The sequence below is a fragment of the Chiloscyllium plagiosum genome, chromosome 2, assembly GCF_004010195.1.
Source record: "Chiloscyllium plagiosum isolate BGI_BamShark_2017 chromosome 2, ASM401019v2, whole genome shotgun sequence".
Taxonomy (NCBI): domain Eukaryota; kingdom Metazoa; phylum Chordata; class Chondrichthyes; order Orectolobiformes; family Hemiscylliidae; genus Chiloscyllium; species Chiloscyllium plagiosum.
The window spans coordinates 83338904-83359303 of record NC_057711.1 but is presented as its reverse complement, the minus strand read 5'-3'; the positions used below and the strand labels follow the sequence as shown (position 1 = coordinate 83359303).

Here is a 20400-nt window from a genome sequence, read left to right as displayed (position 1 = left end):
CACAACCCCCCCCCCACACACACACACACAGACAAAGACCCACATGCACACATATATTTTGTGGGGTGAATTTGTACTTGCAGAGTTACATTGCACTTTGCTCAAAAACTGCATACATTCATGTAAAACTCTGAGCTCAAAAAACTGAAGAATTTATGTAAAACTCTGTTATCTCACTTTTTAGATTAGAATCAATCTAAACATCAGGTCATAGACAGAGAACACAGGGGGGTTACACCTTCAACATATTGTCTAGCTACCACCATTGTTAACAGCTAACCCAAGAATGCAACTTTAAAAAAAGGGTTTTGTGATTTACACATGAAAGAAGTGAAACTATCACTGTATTCTAACAGATGAAAGGCTTAACAGACAATCAATTTTTCAATGTATAATTTCAGTTACATCACACTGCAAATTTTTGCTATAAATTCTGTGTTACGATCGAGCCCTCCGCAATCACCTGATGAAGGAACATCGCTCCGAAAGCTAGTGTGCTTCCAATTAAATGTGTTGGACTATAACCTGGTGCTGTGTAATTTTTAACCTAGTAAAAGGAAGATGACTGTGATAATTAGAGGTCAATCATCTCAGCCTCAAGATACTATTTTAGTCTTACCTCAAGGTAGTGTGCTGGACCCAACAATCTTGAGATACTTCATCAAAGAGGTTACCTCAATCATAAAGTCCGAACTGGGGATGTTCGTTGATGTTTTCACAATGCTCAACACCAATCATGATTTCCCAGATACTGAAACAATCCATATCCAAACATAGCAAGACCTGGATAACACCCAGGTTTGGACTAAGAAGAGACACATTACATTTGCGCCAGAGAAATTTTCCGCAGTCAACATCCTGGGGGCTATGATTGACCAGAAATTGAAATGGACCAGCCATATTAATATTGCGGTACTGGAGCACTCAGAGACTAGGAATTCTGCAGCGAGTAACTCACCTCCTGACTCCCCAGAACCTATTCACTAGTTACAAGGCACATATTGGGAATGTGATGGATTCTCTCCACTCGCTTGCATTAGCGCAGGTTCAACTTCAATCAAGAAGGTGAACATTATCCAGGATAAAGCAACCTGTTTGATTAGACCCCATCAGTATTTTAAGCATTTACTCTCTTCATCACCAATGCAAAATGGGAGCTGTGTGTTCTATTCATCAGATCACTATAGCTGCTTGATAAACCTCCTTCATTGGCACCTTGGACATTTACCTTCTAGAAGGACAAGGGCAGCAAGTGCATGGGAACATCAGTATCTGTAAGTTGCCCTCCAAATCATGCAGCATTCTAACTTAGAATTATATTGTCACTCTTCTTCTATTGCTGGGTCAAAAGCCTTGAACTCCCTTCCTAACAAGACACATACCTATCCACCAGGCCTGACTCTCTGCCACCACCTTCCTTCCCACTCCACTGCCCTTACCAGAACCAATCTCCCTTCTCTCTAATACCTTGTTCCCCACTGCTAAACCTCACACCACCCCATCCTTGCATCAAATCTGACACCACCCTGCCCAACCCTGACATACCCTGAGTATACCATCACTTACCTGGCAAGTTATGCACTTGTGGCCTTCCACTTAGTATCCTGGCACCTTGCTTACATGGTACCCTACTCACCTGGCACTCTACTTAGCTGGTATCCTGGCACTCAGCCATACGACCTGCCTGGCACTCTGGCCTCTTTATTGCACTGTCACCCTAACTCCACACTTACCTTTTCACAGGAGTTATCACTGTCATCAGCTGTGTTGCTGGACATTTAAGTCATGAATGCAGCATTTACTGCTATGACAATGGGGGTGTGGTTTGATTTCTCCTGACAATTCTGGATTTCAGATAGAGCCAGGATTAGAATTACAGGCCAAGTTATTTGTTCAGAGAACATATATCTTGTGTGTCATATTCACAACTGCACTGCACTCATGTGTTGAGCATCATTGTATCCATTCAGCTGCCACATGGAGAAACTCCAGCATTCTGGAGTTAAAAATGTGATCATTTCCTTCATTTTGGAAACCAGAAGATATAACAATATGTGGATATGGGAAGATGTTTAAATTACATTAGAGTGCTTCTTTTAGATAGTATGATAATGAACTTCCCTTTAAGCTGTTTTACAAAGGTTTCCATCCATCTTCTGTTGAAACAGATGAATCCCATGGAACATTACTAGGCTAATAATACTGCGGTATATCATTGAACATATAATCTGAATTGCTGTGCTCTTCTAGCACCACTGATCCAGAATAATAATACTGCAGTATATCATTGAACATATAATAATAAAGTGTTTTTATTGCAGAAAGCCTGTAATTCCTGAGCGGTAGGAGAAAGGGACACAATGGCAGTGACCATTGGGGGGGAGTTGAATTTCAAGTAAAATCTGGTTGTGCCAGGTACCTGCCTTGTTAGTTTGAGCACTTCAAAACTTTGTTGGAAATGGTTGCTGTCAGATCATGTGTCATTTGGACAGAGTGGGATGGATAGTAGGCGAGCCAGAACTTGTGGAGAAAACACAGTTCTATACTCCATCCGACCATAGTGAAGCACCTCAGCTAAACAAAATCCTGATGGAAATGGGCCCCATACCTTTGGGAAATGCCATTCTCCCCATGTCAACAAATAATTTCTATTTTGGCAGAAACTATCCGGTAACATGACACTAAGGCACCACTGTAAAGTTCATGAACCTTAGTCCTACCAAATTGGTCACCTTATTTTGGGAATTCGAAGGGGTCAGTGATATAGAAGATATAGTTAGAGTCCCTGAATCAGAAAGAGCTGTACAGCATGGAAACAGATGTTTCGGCCCAACTCATCCATGCCAACCAGGTATTCTAATTTAATCTACTCCCATTTGCCAGCATTCGGTCCATATCTCTGTAAACCCTTCCCATGCATGAAACCATCCACATGCTTTTTAAATGTTATAATTGTACCAGCCTCTACCATTTCCTCTGGCAACTCATTCCATACAAACACCACCCTCTGCATGAAAATGTTGCCCCTTAGGTCCATTTTACATCTTTCCCCTCTCACCTGAAGCCTATGCCCTCTAGTTCTGGACTCCCCCACCCCACGAAAAAGACCCTGTCTATTCACCCTATCCATGCCCCTTGTAATTTTATAAATTTCTATAAGGTCACCCCTCAGCTTCCGATGCTCCAGGGAAAAATAACCTCAGTCATTTCAGCCTCTCCCTAGAGCGCAAACTCTCCAATGCTGACAACATCCTTGTAAGTCTTTTCTGAACCTTTTCAAGTTTTATAACATCCTTCCTACAGCAGGGAGACCAGAACTGATCACAGTAATCCAAAAGTGGCCTTACCTGTGACCTGTACAGCTGTAACTGACCTCCCAATCTCTATATTCAATGCACTGACCAATAAAGGCAAGCATATCAAATGCCTTCTTCACTGTCCTGCTAGTTGTGACTCCATTTTCAAGGAACTATGAACTTGCACTCCAAGCTCTCTTTGTTCAGAACCTTACCATTAAATGTATAAGTCCTACCCTGATTTGCCTTTCCAAAATGCAGTACCTCACATTTAAATTAAACTCCATTTTCCACTCCTCGGCCCACCAGCCCATCTGATCAAGATCCCATTGTACTCAGAGGTAACCTTCTTGCCTGTCCACTACAAGACCAACTTTGGTGTCATCTGCAAACTTATTAAACATTCCTCCTATGTTTACATCCAAATCTTTTATAAAAATGACAAAAATCAGTGGACCCAGCACCGATCCTTGTGGCACACCACTGGTCACAGGCTTCCAGTTTGAAAAACAACCCTCCAGCACTACCTTCTGTTTTCTACCTTTGGGCCAGTTCTGTCATGTATTCCATGTGATCTAAACTTGCTAACTAATCTACCATGCAGAATCTTGTCAAATACCCTACTGAAGTCCACATAGATCACTTCCACTTCTCTGCCCTCAACAATCCTCTTCATTACTGCTTCAAATCTCAATTAAGTTAATGAGACATGAACTCCCATACACAAAGAAATGTTGCCTATCTTTAATTAGTTCTTGCCTTTCCAACTACATATAAATTCTGTCCCTCTCTTGGCCACCACAGATATCAGGCTTACTGGTCTCCAGTTCCCTGGCTTTTCCTGATCACCTTACGTAAATAGTGGCATCACGTTAGCCAACCTCAAGTTTTCCGGAACCTCATCTGTGACTATCAATGAAACAAATATCTCAGCAAGGGGCCCAGCAATCTTTTCCCTAGCTTCCCACAAAGTTCTAAGGTACACGCGATCATATCCCCGGGATTTGTCCACCTTATGCGTTTTAAGACATCCAGCGTCACCTCTGCTGTAAGATGGACACTTTTCAAGATATTTCTATTTATTTCCCCAAGTTATCTAGCGTCCATATCCTTCTCCACAGCAAGCATTGATGCAAAATGCTCATTAGTATCTCAGCCATCTGCCGCAGTTCCACACAGAGATGGCCTTGCTGATCTTTTAGGGAGAAAATGAGGACTGCAAAACTGGAGATCAGAATTGAAAAGTGTATCACTGGAAAAGCACAGCAGGTCAGGCAGCATCCAAGGAGCAGGAAAATCAATGTTTCAGACAAAAGCTCTTCATTAGGAATATTCTCTCCCTTTTGACCTTAATATATTTGTAGAATCCCTTTGAATTCTCCTTAACCCTATTTGCCAAAGCTATCTCATGTCCCCTTTTTGCCCTCTCGATTTCTCTCAAGTAAACTTCTACTGCCGTTGTAGGAATTCATTTGATTTCTGCTGTCTAAACCTGACATACACTTCTTTCTTTTTCTTGACCAAAACCTCACTTTGTCTCGTCATCCAGCATTCCCTTCAACCACCAGTCATACTGTCTCAGGATTCTCGTTATCTCATTTTTGAAGGCTTTCCACTTACCAGCTACCTCTACCTGCAAATATCTGACCCCCTAAACTTTTGAATGTTCTTGCCTTATACAGTCAAAATTGGCCTTACCAATTTAGAACTTTAACTATTAGATCTTGCCTATCCTTTTCCATCGCTATTTTGAAACTAATAGAATTATGATCACTGGCCCCTCTTGACACTCAGTCACTTGTCCTGCCTTATTTCTCAAGAGTAGGTCAAGTTTTGCATCAAGTAGGTACATCCACACACTGAATCAGAAAATTTTCTTGCGTACATTTAACAAACTCCTCTCTATCCAAGCCCTTAACAGTATGGCAGTCCGAGTCTATGTTTGGAAAGTTAAAAGCTCTGACAATTATCCTCCTATTATTCTTACAGATAACTGAAATCTCCTTAAACATTTGCTTCTCAATTTCATGCTGACTACTGTGGAGTTTATAGTACAATCCTAATAAGTTGATCCCCCCTTTTTTATTTCTCAGTTCAACCTAAATAACTTGCCTTGTCGTATTTCCAGGAATATCCTCCCTAAGTACTGTCGTAATGATATCACTTGTCAAAAAATGCCACACCCCCTCCTTTTTTGACCCCCCCACCTTTCTATCTTTCCTATAGTATCTATACCCTGGAACATTAAGCTGTCCTGTCAATCCCAGAGCTACGTTTCTATAATAGTTATGATATGCCAGTCCCAAGTTCCCAAACATGTCTACCTTACTGTCAGGCCTCTGGCGTGGACATAAATACACTTTAATTTATCATCCCTACGTTGTCCTCTGCTTTGTTCCTGCCTGCCTTGGCTTTTTGACTCACTCCTTTTCCCAACTGCACCAGTCTCAGACTGATCACTTTTCTCACTATCCCTTATTAATTTAATTCCTTCCGAGCAGCTCTAGCAAATCTCCCTGCAGGTAGTAGACAGGTATATTACTCCCCTTCCAATTTAGGTGTAATCTTTCCTTCTCATATAGGTCACGTCTACCTCAGAAGACATTCCAATGATCCAAAAATGTGAACCCTTTTATCGCACACCAGCTCCTCAGTCTCGCATTCATCCGCTCTATCCTCCCATTCCTACCCTCACTTGCTCATGGCACCAGGAGTAATCCAGATATTACTACTCTCAAGGACCTACTTTTTAAATTCCTGCCTAATTGCTCCCCTCAAAACCTCATCTTTTTCTTGTCCTACATTGTTAGCTCCAATTTGTACAATGACTTACAACTGGTCCCTCTCCCCTTTGAGAGTATTCTGCACCCTCTCCGGAATCTCCTTGCTCCTGGTACCAGGGAGGCAACACACCATTCTGATGTCTGGTTGACCACAGAAACATCTGTTTGTGCCTCTAACTAGAGTGTCTTCTATCACAATTATCACTTTGAACTTGTTGTACCTCTCATTACAGTAGAGCTAGTCTCACTACCAGAAAGTTGGCTATCGGAGCTACATTCCCCCTAGAGTCCATCATCCCCCAACATTTTCCAAAACAGCATATTTATTTGAGATAGGGATAGCCACAGGAGACTCCTGCATTACCTGCCTACCCCCTTACTTTTCCCCATCGACCTGACTGCATCTGTGGTTTTTCTCCCTTCTTGAAACTGCCTTCCATCACACCTATGATTCCTGTAAATTCTTCATTCCACTAACTGCCAATCCAAACGATACAATACAATTTGCAAGGAGAAAGTGCAGATGCTGGAGATCAAAGTTGAAACTTTATTGCTGGAACAGCACAGCAGGTCAGGCAGCATCCAGGGAACAGGAGATTCGACGTTTCGGGCACAGGCCCTTCTTCAGGAAACAGGAGATTCGACGTTTCGGGCACAGGCCCTTCTTCAGGAAAAACATACAAAAAATACAATTTGCAACCAAACACACTTCCTGTAGACATAATCATCAGGAATATTGAAAGTCTCCCTAATCTCCCACATCAGACAGGAAGAGCACATTATTCTACTAAATACCATCTTTGCAACTTAACAGTCTACAGACCTAGAAAATAGCAGTCATACTGCTCTAAAAACACTGGTCTAGGATAGCTCAGTATCTACATTTTATATTCTATAAAGTTTAATCGAGAGACGGATCTCATTAAAACATATAATAAAAAAAGAACTGTAGATTTACAAAAACAAAGTGAGGTTACATTTTTAAAAAAATGAGTCACTTAGCTGCTCCCCTGCTGTAAGCTTCCCCACACATGTTTCTCTTAAGGTCAGCTGTGAATTTCACTGGATGTTTATTTTTTTCTTGGAATAAACTCTGATGTCCAGAGATATTTATTTCTAGACAGCAGAGGCAGTCAGCTGTGCAGGTCTACTTCTCTGTTTGTTTTACCCTCCATCTGGTACCTGCTCTCTCTCTCTCTTCCTTTTTTAAAGTACTGTTGTTTTGATCTCTTTCTTTTCCAAAGCTCTAAAACAATGCAACAGCTTGTAAAGCAGTAATTGTAGTTCCAAAAATGTGAGAAAATCAGCTCCAATACTGATAATACCTCAAAAAAGAAACAGCTCTTACAGCCACAACTTTTTCCTATCCTCCATCTTGAATTACCGAGAATCCTCTCTGTCTCTACAATCCCCTTCAACTCAAAACAGACAGATATCTGCACTTCTCTATTTCTTGTTTTTTTAAGGATTCCCACTATTTCAGCTCTTATAGTAGTGCCTTCAGCTACCCACACCCTAACATCTGCAATACCTTCTCTAAAGTTCTCTTTTGTGCTCTTTTGTTTTTTTTTTCCTTTTTTAGAGCCTATTTTGTTGATTAAACAAGCTTTTGGCCATCAACCAAATGTTACTCCGAGGTTTGTGTGTAATTTTTCTTGATAATGTCCTGTGAAGCACCTTGAGATGTTGATTATGTTTAAGGTATGATATTGACACAAGTTCTTGTGGTTCATGCTATTCAAATGCACATGTGAGCATGTCCACTTCAAAGTTATGATTGTGTTATGATAATAGGATAACTCTCAATTGTTAACCTGTCTTTCTTCTTTTCAGGTACTATGTATAGATGACATTTCAATTTATTTTGTTTCTGATTTTCGTAGTTATTACATTCTAATCACATTAGTTAAAATGAACAGTGTTCGATTCTTTCCTTATTCTGATGTTATCGAACTACAAAAGTAGAGGTGATTATGGCTTAAAATCAATAATTGCTCAAAGTCCAGCCTGGAGTGGGGTAGGTAGTATTGGGGTAAGCAATGGGGCAGAATATCCTCTTTTGATTCAGGCTGGGATTTTCCACTACTAAGTCCTACAGAGGCACAAAGAAGAATAATCAAATGCATCAATTAGCTAAAATGTCAACTTGAAATGGAAAACCATCACAGGTGAACATACCATATCTGAGGTTTTACAATGTTCCTTATTTTGTTCTATTTAGATCCAGATGGAGGGTTGATCAGTTAAAAGTTATAACAGTATAGTTTTGGTAATGCATCTAGCATAGGCTATAAAATACAAACTAAAGAAAATTCAGTATTTCAGTCCAACATTCAGAATCTGGTTAATCCAATAAACACAGGTCTGCCAGTCAGCAAGTCAGAAACAATGGTTGAAGTGATGAATGAGTTAATTCAAATGATGATTTGGTAAGTTTCATGAATAAAATACGGATGGTCAGCCTGACTGTGGTGATGTCACACAAGCCACTGCAGATAGCTTTTTTCAGTAACAATGGGAAATCTTTGTAATAAGCTGTAGAACCTTAGGAACATAAGAACATTGCTAGTTTATTAAGACTAACATTGAATTGCTCCGATCTGTTCCACTATTCGATTAGGTCAAAGCTGATTTATAAGCTCACTCATCCGCCCATAACCCTTCACAAACTTTTCAATGCTTGTTTTCAAATTTTTAATTCAACAAGTCTCAGTAATCAAGAGTTCCAGATTTCCCACTATCCACTGTATAAAACAATATTGTAGGGGTAGTGAGACGGCACAACACAACAAGATGAACGGTTGTCTTCTGTACATTAACTCTCTCGTGATTCTATAAAAAGTGCTTTCTGACGTCATTCCCTCATGGTCAAGCTGTAGTTTTAAAGTTCATTCCTTTGTTCTAGACATTGATACTGCTGTTTCTATCATGTTGCAGATAAAGCCATTGCAAGGCCAGGAACACTATTACAGAATTAGAGTGATTATTTACCGTTCTAGAATATTTATTGTTAATTTAACCTATTAGTTTGTTACTTAGAGTCAGAGAGCACAGTACAAGGCCTTAGGCCCATTAAATCCACATCAGCATATCTACACTAATCCCACTTATTTCCAGAGGTCGTAAAAACGATTGGGATATAGTGAAATCACAATTTTCACTTACCCGATAGTAATCTGTGCTGTATACATCTCTTGACATTCCAAAATCACCAATCTTCACCAGTAGGTTTTCTCCCACCAGGCAGTTCCGTGTAGCCAAGTCACGGTGAACAAAGTGTTGCGATGCCAGATAGACCATCCCTGCTGCTATTTGCATTGCAATATGTAGCATCTGCGACTGAGTCAGCTCTGCCATTCTGTTGCACTGGCCATCATTGAGGAATACAGCATCAGGTCCATGAGACCTGGGGAATTAAAATTGTTATTGTGAGCAAAGTAGTGTGATGGGATTGATGACAATCTGGAATTTACTCATATATAATCACAACTGTGAGTGTACACTTTCACTCAGCAGTGCATTCCCCCTGCGCATGTTTCTTCACTTCACCACAGGACAGAAGATGGGTGTCAGGATATAGAGTCATAAAAGTCTATGGAGAAGGACTCTTTGACCTATTGAGTCTGTGCCAGCCAAAAACAAGCACCTAACCATTCTGATCCCATTTCCTAGCACTTGGTCCATAACGTTACGTGTTTTGGCATTGCAAGTGAACATTTAAATGCTTCTTAAATATTATGAAGGTTTCTGTCTCTACAATCCTTAAAGGCAGTGAGTTCCAGATTCCCACCACCTTCTGGGTTAAAAAATATTCCTCACATTCCCTGCTCCTTACTTTAAACCTATGCCCCTGCTCATTAAATGCTTCACCAGGGGAAACATTTCTTTCTGTCTACCCTGTTTATGCCCCTCATAATTTTTTTATATCTCAATCATGTCAGCATCCCCTCCCCCCAATCAATTTCCTCTGCTCCATTATAATCAACCACAGTCTGTCCAATTTTTCTTCAAAACTGAAACTTTGCAGTCCAGGCAAGATGACTCTTCACCCTCTCCAGTGCAATCACATCACTCCTATAATTTGGGTTTCAAATCTGCACACAATACTCTAACTGTGACCTGACCAACTTTTTATATAGTTCCAGCAGAACCTCCATACTCATAAACTTTATACTTGAGCTAATAAAAGTAAGAATCTCATATGCCACCTTAATCATTTTATTGAACTATTATACCAATTTAAGGGACCAATGGGTGTGCACACAAACTTCCCTCTGATTTTGGTGCTTCCCAGGCGCCTAATGTTCATGTGTATTCCATTGGCTTGTTTGTCCTGCCTAGGTGCATCATCTTGCACTTACCCAGATCGCATTCCATTTGTCGCTGGTAAGCCCATCTATATTCTCCTGTAATCTAAGGCTAGTCTCCTTAATATTTACCACTTCACCAACTTTTGTATCATCTATGAACTTACTGATCAACCCTCCTATATTTGAGTCTAAATTGTTTATATATACTACAAACAGCAAAGGCACCAACACTGATCCCCACAGGGTCCCCACTGTCAAAAAACACCCATTGGACATCACCCTCTGCCAATTCTGGAACCAACTAGCCAAATTTTCTTGATTCCAATTGGCAATTACCTTTGCTCTTAACCTCCTATTTGGGACTTATCAAAAGCTTTGCTGAAGTCCAAGTAAACTGCATCAAATACCTGCCCTCAAGTACACACCTAGTTACCTCTTTAATCAAGTTGATCAGATCTGATTTCTCATCAACAAATCTATGCTGACTATTCTTGATTAATCACTGCCTCTCCAAGTGCAGATGAATTCTGTCCCTCAGATTTGTTTCCAACAGTTTCTCCACCACTGAGGTTAGACTGACTGGCCTGTAGTTTCCTGGTTCATCCCTTGCTTCCCTGGTCCCACACTGGCATCCTCCAATCCTCTGACACCTCTGCTGTAGCCAGGGAGGTACCACAGAAGTGAAGATTTTTAGGCACTGTTTATATTTAGAAATAATAAAAATTATGTCTAATCACAGTCCAAGTATTAAATCTTCCTGTTCACCCGAGCAATTCAAAATGACATTGGATGCATATTAATTCAAGTTAAATAATCTCAGCAATAAGGATGACATTTTATATTTGAGAGGGAATGTACATTTGCTTCATTGTGATTAATTCAGCAAATTCTTTTTCAGAATAAAATACAAACATAAATAAATACAATTTTATTTACAATGTAGTGGGAACACAGAAAATAGCCAAATTTGAAATTCATTATTTTTACATATCTCCAGGCATAGCATTAACTGGCATTTTGAGGAAAAGAGTTCCAATCTTCACCACTCTGTGCAGAAGAAGTGCATTCTAACAGCTCTCCTGAATGACCTTGTCCTAATTCTGAGATTATGTTCCCTGGTTTTAGAATTGTCAACCAGTGGAAATAGTTTATCTTTATCTACCTTGCCTTTCTATTTTAATATCCTGAAGACCTTGATTAGGTCACCCTTTAACCTGTTACATTCGAAAGAATAAAGGCTTAATTGGCCAAATCTCTCTTTATAAATTCACACCTGAAGTCCAGATATCATCTTTGTAAGCCTGCATGGAATTCCCTCCAGGACCATAACATCCTTCCTGAAGTGTACTGCCTAGATCTGCTCACAGTTCTTGAAGTGGGATCTAATTAAAGTTTTGTATAATTGCAGCGTAGCATCTGCATCCCTATTCTCCAGCCCTTTAGCATTCCATTAACCTTCTTGACTATTTTCTGCACCTGTTCATGGCATCGAACCCCATATACCATTGGATGCTGACAATATTCCCACTCTCGGCCTTTAGTGTGCCAATAGTACTCTTAACTACAACATCTCTCATTGCATTTTATGTCCCTAGTAAGTTTCCTTTCATAATCCTTTTTAACTGCTTTTGTAAGTCACGATGTGGAATTTTGTTAATCTTTGGATTTGTCTCATTCGTGGGATTTGCATTTTTATAAGCCCTTTCTTTTAATTTTATGCTGTCTCTTACCTCTTCGATGTCCCTGGCTATTTTTTGAGATAGCATGTTTCCTTCTCATGGGCACTGGATGTTGACCTGAGGAACTCTAGCAAAGTGGTTCTACAGTTACCATTATTGGCTTTTATGATGCAAAGGAAGCTGGCTATACGTAAAGTTTTACCACAGCTATTGGCCAGTTTTCCCTGTTAACCTCATGCATCACGACCATCTCAACACTACCAATGATCCCAGTTTTGCTCAGGTTGTTCCTGATATGGCTAAATTATTCTAATGGTGAAAAGGCTACTCTTCAGCTCTCCTTTGATATTCAGCACCTTTGGCATGTCTGATTCAAGGTTGTGGACAGAAAACCAGACTAAAGAACAGTAAGAACAAAAGGCTCAAGCAGGAATGAAAACATTACAACTGCTGGCTCACATATTCCCTGTGTCAAGGACATCTGCTTTAATACTTATGGGCAGCATCTGTTAAAAAGCAACAACCTTCTGACATGCTGCACTTTCCTATGATTAGTGATACAACAGACATTTAGGACAAAAAGGATTTATTTGTGAAAGTTATCCTCTTGCTGAATTTTTCAGTCATGGTGGAGAGTTGGGACTGTGTTATAAGCCATTAAACAAATAAGTGTATTGGGCAGAATCTTCCAGGCCTGTCTGAAGGGTTTAGCAAGGTAGAAGGGAAAAATAAATTAGGCAAGAAGCCCAATTCAGTTTGCTAGCACCATGTTAAAATTTGGCAATTTGGTGAGTCCGGTTTCCCAACCTTAACCCTGGCAAAGTCTCTTGCATTCATTAACATTTATGAATATTTATTAACACTCAGTCCACTGGAGTTATATTGATGGTCACAATTTTGTTACTACAAAGCAGAAAAAATGTGTTCACACATCCAGGCATTTGAGGTCTGTACCTGGTGCGGTGTGCACTTTTTTTTAGCAGGGCCTCTGACAGCGGGTGGTAATAGTGGAGGAGAGCACATCAGTTCCTCGGCGTCCCTTCCTGAAGGGGGTTACGTTTTTGGGGTGGGACTGCAGAGGATGAAGTGAGAGCAATGGACAGAACCTGTCAGTTGGAAGCTTCTGATAACTGGAGAACCAGGAAGGGGAATTAGAGCAAGCATGCAACTGCTGAATACTTAACCAGACAGATTGGTGGCATACTTAAGCTTCTTGGTGAAGAGAGAGACAACAAGACAGGAGCCAGGAGCTGAAGCTCCAGTTTGGTAAATTAGCATTGAAGAGCTGAGCTTAGGTGAGCAATCTGAGCAAAATCCTAAGTTCAAAGCCATGAAGAGAGAAAGATCTCCTGGCACACAAGGTAAAAATGGTGTCATGTGATCAGGGGAAGTTAGCAATAGGAGGTTCTCAAAGTGAGGCTTAGAAACATAAAAATAGGAGCTGGGTAGGCCATTCAGCCATTCAAACCTGCTGCACCATTTGATATGATATTGCTGATCATCCTGCTTTCTCACCATATCTTTTAGCACTAAGAAATATACCTAACTCCTTCCTCAAACCATTCAATATTTTGATCTCAACCACTTTCTGTGGCAGAGAATTCCAGCTCTCTTGCATTCTCCAGGTTATCACAGTCCTAAATGGCCTACCTATACCCTTAGACTCTGACCCCGGTTCTTGACTCCCAGGCCATCAACAGTACCCTTGCAATATTTATCCTCTTTAGTCCAGTTTTAGAATTTTATTGGTTTGAAATTTACTCCCCCACCCCTACCCCACCTCCAATTGATTCTTCTAAACTCCAGTCCTAATTGATCCAGTCTCTCTTCATATTTCAGTCCTTCCATCTCAGGAATCAGTTTGATAAATCTTTGTTGCACTCCCTCCATAGCCAGAGCATCCTTCCTCAGATAAGGAGACCTAAATTGCACACAATACTCTAGGTGTGGTCCCACCAAGGCTCTGTACGGCAAGACACCCCTGCTTCTGTTCATCTCAGCATGGGTCCCTTAGAGTAGTATCCTAAGCCTAACCATCTTCAGTTGCTTCATCAATGACCTTCCTTCCATAAGGTCAGAAGTGAGGATGTTTGCTGATGATTGTAGGATATTTAGCACCATTCACAACTTCTCAGATATTCAAGCAGTCCATCTTCAAATATCTGGACAATATTCAGGCTTGGGCTGACAAGTGGCAAGAAACAATCATGCCATATAGATGCTGGGTAATGACTATCTCCAATAAAAGACAATCTAATCACTGCCCCTTGACATTCAATGGTGTTACCATCACTGAATCCCCCAATGTCCTTGGTGTTACCACTAATCAGAAACTCAACTGGACTCATCACATAAACACAGTAGCTACAAGAGCAGGTCAGAGACTAGGGATACTGAGGAGAGTAACTCACTTCCTGATCCCCCAAAGTCTGCCCATCATCTACAAGGCACAAGTCAGGAGTGGAACGAAATATTGCCCACTTGCCTGGATGGGTGCAGCTCTAACAACACTCAAGAAGCTTGACACTATCCAGGACAAAGCAGTCAACTTGTTTGACACCACATCCACAAGTATTCACTCCCTTCACCACCAACATTCAGTAGCAACAGTGTGTACTATCTATAAGATGCAATGCAGAAATTCACCAAAGATCCTTAGACAGCACCTTTCAAACCCTGACCACTACCATTTAGAAAAACAAGGGCAGGTATATGGGAATACCACCACCTGCAAGTTCCCTCCAACCCACTCTGCATCCTGATGTGGAAATATATTACCATTTCTTCACTGTTTCTGAGTCAAAATCCTGGAATTCCATCCCTAAGGGCATTGTGAGATGACTCGCAGCTGCTCACGAAGGCAGATCATCACCTTTTGAAGGGCAGTTAGATATGGGCAATAAACACTGGCCAGTCAGCAATGCCCACATCCCACTGGTGATTTGAAAAGAAACTCAAATCCTCTCATTTTGAAAGCCAATATACTTTCATCACCTGCTGCATCTGCATGTTTACTGTCGGTGACTGGTGTACAAGGACATCCAGGTTTCATTGCATTTTCACCATCCCAATCTATCAGATTTCAGGTAGTCCACCTTCCTGTTTTTGTTGCCATAGTGGATAACCTTTTATTTATTCACTTCATCTACCATGCATTTGCCTACCCACTCAAATCACACTGAAGCATCTCTGCATCCTCCTCACAGTTCACCCCCCCCAACCCAATTGGTGATCATGAACTCATCACCAATTTGCTTAAAGATCAGGAGTTAAGATCTACAACATATTGATAGATCTGCAACTTGGGCAAATATCCATTGTGAATAACTCATTCCTCTAAGTTTAGCTTTCTCATTAATGTCTATTAAAGATTCTTTACCAGTAGCATAAATAATTCCACCTTTATAATCTTTGTGGTGTGCATGTGTTTAAATTGCTTGTGACATGCTCTGTCATGCTACTTAATGAGATTTATGGTCCTTCAGAATGGGTCTTGGAAGGCTTTCTGTGGTTTTAGGATTGCCATCTAAGGAATGCAAGTTGTCTGGGGCAACCATCCTTCTCAACATTCAGCCATAATGGCTCCTAGCAGGAAAGTTGTCTAGGGCAGGCAGGACTGAGATGTCTGAGCCATTAAAGCTACTGGATGAATGGTACTTTTGTTTCATCATCAAAGTTAGAGCAACTGATAAAAATCTGATGCTTTATATAATATGTGACACTGAGATCTTTCTTTTGTGATTTTCTGTCTTATTCCATCCAATCCTTTGCTGAAAACTGCTCAGATTTCTAAATGTTCTCCCTGTTATAATGAGGAGTCAGAGACTTGACGCTGGCTCATCTGCGTGTTTGTTTGAAATCTGTTTGTGTTTTCACTGTGAACTTTGTCACATGTGGGAGAGCCAGACTGTAGTGCACTATTGTGTGGTGGTTAATTATATTTATCATTCACCGTGCGAGATATCTCATGGAGATGCCTTCCACAATTTCCTGTTTGTAATCGTGTGCAGTGGCAACCTCAGGCAATGCTAATTCTGACTCATATGAGCATGAAGCATTAAGTAGATAGTGGTGCATATGCTGACAAAGCACAGAAGATCATTCTTCCTTTTGCATTAATGGAGTCAGATTCTCTTTTGTCATCCCTGGGCAATGATCTTGGTTGTTTCTTTGGTCCTGGCTGGCTTTCCCTGTCAGTTTAACATACTGTTACCATCCCTTGGGAAATTATATATCTACTGTCCCTGATGACTCACCAGAGAACATCTAATGAGGTATTGCTGAATTGTGGGGTGACTTCCTGTCTGGTATCAGACATCTTCAGGGTTAGGTGGGGCAGCCTGCAGAGGCTAAGCAATTATCTTGACTTTGAGAGTAAAATGTCATCTCGGTGCCTTTAAAGGTACCTGTAAATTAAGGCCAAACATCCTGACAGGTGAGAACGTCTTGTCTGCCTGCTAAACTGTTCAATTTTTGACTTGCACAATTTTGCTTTTAAAAATATAAGCACATGAGAAATTCCAATCCATCCCCAAGGAGAAGTACCTCCTGCTTTTAGACCTATGTGTACACTTGGTCTGCAAAATAGAAGATTCTGACCAGTGACACAATAGCTGTAAAAATAGACTATCAATTTTTGATCATCATTTGATTTAAGTTCCTGGTTCTGTTTACTGTACTAAAATGGTTTTATAAAGGGAAAATCATGGAAAAAACACTGGCTTAGAGAACTGCAGTTATCACCTGACCACAAAATTAAGCCAGTTCATTGAAACTATTATGCAATCAAAAATAACTGAAACCAGTCTTTCAGAATTATATATCCTGCTTAATTGACCTATTGCTGGAAATTACACATTGGGATAAGAGTCACCTGCATTTTATTCAGCTTGGAGGAAAAAAAACGAAGCCAGACATGGGAATACACAAAGAACTATATTTCAGACAACAGCTTTTGGACAGAGAGTGAAAAAATGGATTTTCTAACAGCATAACTGGAAGTTTGCTCACTGTCTCCCTGGTTTAATCTTATGGCTTCTTTGGCTAAGTAGTAATTACATTAAGACACACAGATGGTTTTACTCCATTGGGCAAAGTGAGTTTTCTTGTGATATCATCCTAAATTCACTTCGCTAACTAACCACCTAGCCCACTCCTATGACATCCCTCTCATCCCATGATAGCCCAGTTCTACCATTGTGTCTGGAAGAACCTGCTACTGCCAGGTGTCTGGGTGCTGGAGCAGCATCCCTGTCAGTTGCACTGTCTTTAAAGTGCTATTGCGCACCCTGTTAGTCTGGAGCTGTCCTGCATAGAATATAGAACATAGAACAATACAGCACAGAACAGGCCCTTCGGCCCACGATGTTGTGCCGAACATTTGTCCTAGCTTAAGCACCTATCCATGTACCTATCCAATTGCCGCTTAAAGGTCACCAATGATTCTGACTCTGCCACTCCCACAGGCAGCGCATTCCATGCCCCCACCACTCTCTGGGTAAAGAACCCACCCCTGACATCCCCCCATACCTTCCACCCTTCACCTTAAATTTATGTCCCCTTGTAACACTCTGTTGTACCCGGGGAAAAAGTCTCTGACTGTCCACTCTATCTATTCCCCTGATCATCTTATAAACCTCTATCAAGTCACCCCTCATCCTTCGTCGTTCCAATGAGAAAAGACCTGGCACTCTCAACCTATCCTCATACGATCTATTCTCCATTCTAGGCAACATCCTGGTAAGTCTCCTCTGCACCCCCTCCAAAGCCTCCACATCTTTCCTAAAATGAGATGACCAGAACTACACACAGTACTCCAAATGTGGCCTTACCAAGGTTCTGTACAGCTGCAACATCACCTCACGACTCTTGAATTCAATCCCTCTGCTAATGAACGCTAATACACCATAGGCCTTCTTACAAGCTCTATCTACCTGAGTGGCAACTTTCAAAGAGCTATGAACATAGACCCAAAGATCCCTCTGCTCCTCCACCTTACTAAGAACCCTACCGTTAACCCTGTATTCCGCATTCTTATTTGTCCTTCCAAAATGGACAACCTCACACTTGACAGGGTTGAACTCCATCTGCCACTCTTCAGCCCAGTTCTGCATCATATTTAAGTCCCTTTGCAGCCGACAACCGCCCCCTCACTGTGCATGCTTTGTGATATTTGCCTTGGACATGTCAGAGAAGAGAAGCTTAATGCCACTTTTCTGAATAGGTATCTGGAGGCTCTACTGCATGAAGTGGTTTAGAGGAGGGTGTCCTCTTCCTCTAGGATGCCTGAAGAGATCAATACACCATACGTTGCCACCCAGGTCAGTGCAGTCTCAGTTTTATCTCTGCTACTACACCCACTTCGACTGAGGTTCTTGCTCTACCACTCTCTCAATTTGCTGTAATGTTTTCCATCTCTACCTCTCACCCTCTCCAACCCCTCACACCACTGAACCTGCAGGGAGTTGGTTGGCTAGATTTGCAATGCTAAGTGATACCAACAGCAACGGTTCAATTCCCTGGCTGAGGTTACCATGAAGGTTCCACTTTCTCAACCTTGTCCCTTACCTGAGGCATGGGACTCTCTGGTTAAACTCTCCATCTCTCTAATGAAAGAGCAGTCCTATGGTTCTTTGCTGAAGAAAACCTTGCAATGGGTTCCATAATTTTGACCAGCACTACATGTCATTGAACTGTGATAAAACTGTGTTTAAAAAAAAAATTATTGCAGCCAACTGAAAAGATTTAAAAGAGGGGAACTCATTCATCCCTCCTCATAAGAAGTAGGAAATTATACAACTGCTTTCACACCTTTTGGATATTCCACAGTCAACATGTTACTTTTTAAGATGTACTGACTTTGGCTTTATCGGCAAACTGAATCATTGGCTTGTGCACAGCAACATAGTGAAAAAACAATTAATCTATCCTTATGGTGTTGATCAAGGAACAGGGCATGGGAGAATTTCCTATTTATTTTTGAATAGTGAAACAAAATCCTTTGCATCATCTCTAACTTTGATTTTTTAAAATATAATTTATTCATTTATAGGATGTGGGTGTCGCTCGCTGACCAGCATTTATTGCCCATCCCTAGCTGCCCTTGAGAAGTTGTTGGTGAGCTGGCTTCTTGAACTGCTGCAATCCACCTGCTGCGTTGACCCATGATATTAGGGAGGGATTTCTAAGATTTTGATCCAGTGACATTGAAGGAATGGTGATATATTTCCAAGTCAGGATGATGAGTGGTTTGGAGGGGAGCTTGAAGGTAGTGGTGTTGCCACAAATCTGCTGCCCATGTCCTTCTAGATGGAAATGGTCATGGGTTTGCAAGGTGCTGTCTGATGATCTTTAGTGAATTTCTGCAATGCAGCTTGTAGATAGTATACACTGCTACTACTATGCATCAATGGAGGAGAGAGAGGATGCTTGTGGAGATGTAACGATATCACCTTAAACAAAGAAATCTTCCTTCAGTACTACATCAAACTGACTTTTGAAATTTATAACACTGAGTTATCAAATTGAGAGGCAGCTTTATGCTTACTGTTCCACACCGGCCAAGAGCAGATTCTCCTGTGTGAACCTATTAATGAGCAACATGTGTAACATTTGCACTTCAGTAAAGACATCCTCATCCACCCTCTTCTGCAAGATACAATTGCAGCCTCAGAACTGGTAAGGTACATATTTCCAGTATTTGTGAAGGTGGCTGTGGCAATGAACTTTTATGTACTTGGTTCGTTTTTGGCTGGAGGTATCTTGCAGTTTGCCATTTAATGTTGTTGAATATTCAAACAAAGCTAACTATATGTTTTCCCTTGCTGGAGAGCAGCAGTTGGAGCTAGTATGTGGCTTTGAGAGTTATAGCTTTCCTCCTGGTAATGGGTGCCACTGAATGTCATATATTTGCTTTGTGGCCACTGGGTTTTAACTCTGCTCTATGCTACAATTAAAGTGCAAAATGTGGGTTGTTTGTGACCATACACAATATAATGTGCACATCAATGCCTTGTAACCTGGTTGCAGTCATTATGACATCATTCTGCAACAGAAAGTAAGGACTGCAGATGCTCAAGATCAGAGCTGTAAATGTGTTGCTGGAAATGCGCAGCAGGTCAGGCAGCATCCAAGGAACAGGAGAATCGATGTTTCGGGCAGAAGGGCTTATGCCCGAAACATCGATTCTCCTGTTCCTTGGATGCTGCCTGACCTGCTGCGCTTTTCCAGCGACACATTTTCAGCATCATTCTGCAACAGTCCACTGTGCCATTTCATTCATGATATTGAGACCATGCAGCATCACAAACCAAGACACATGCTCTGCTGACAG

General features: G+C 41.1%; 1 protein-coding gene across 1 annotated transcript in view; it reads right to left on the bottom strand.

Moving 5' to 3' along the window:
• The window catches only part of ntrk2a (neurotrophic tyrosine kinase, receptor, type 2a), a 253300-nt gene that overhangs the window by 58417 nt on the left and 174483 nt on the right, over positions 1 to 20400 (bottom strand). Inside the window, exon 15 of the mRNA XM_043713062.1 lies at positions 9245 to 9485. Within this exon, the coding sequence (XP_043568997.1) occupies positions 9245 to 9485 (241 nt within the window). The remainder of the gene's footprint in view (positions 1 to 9244; positions 9486 to 20400) is intronic.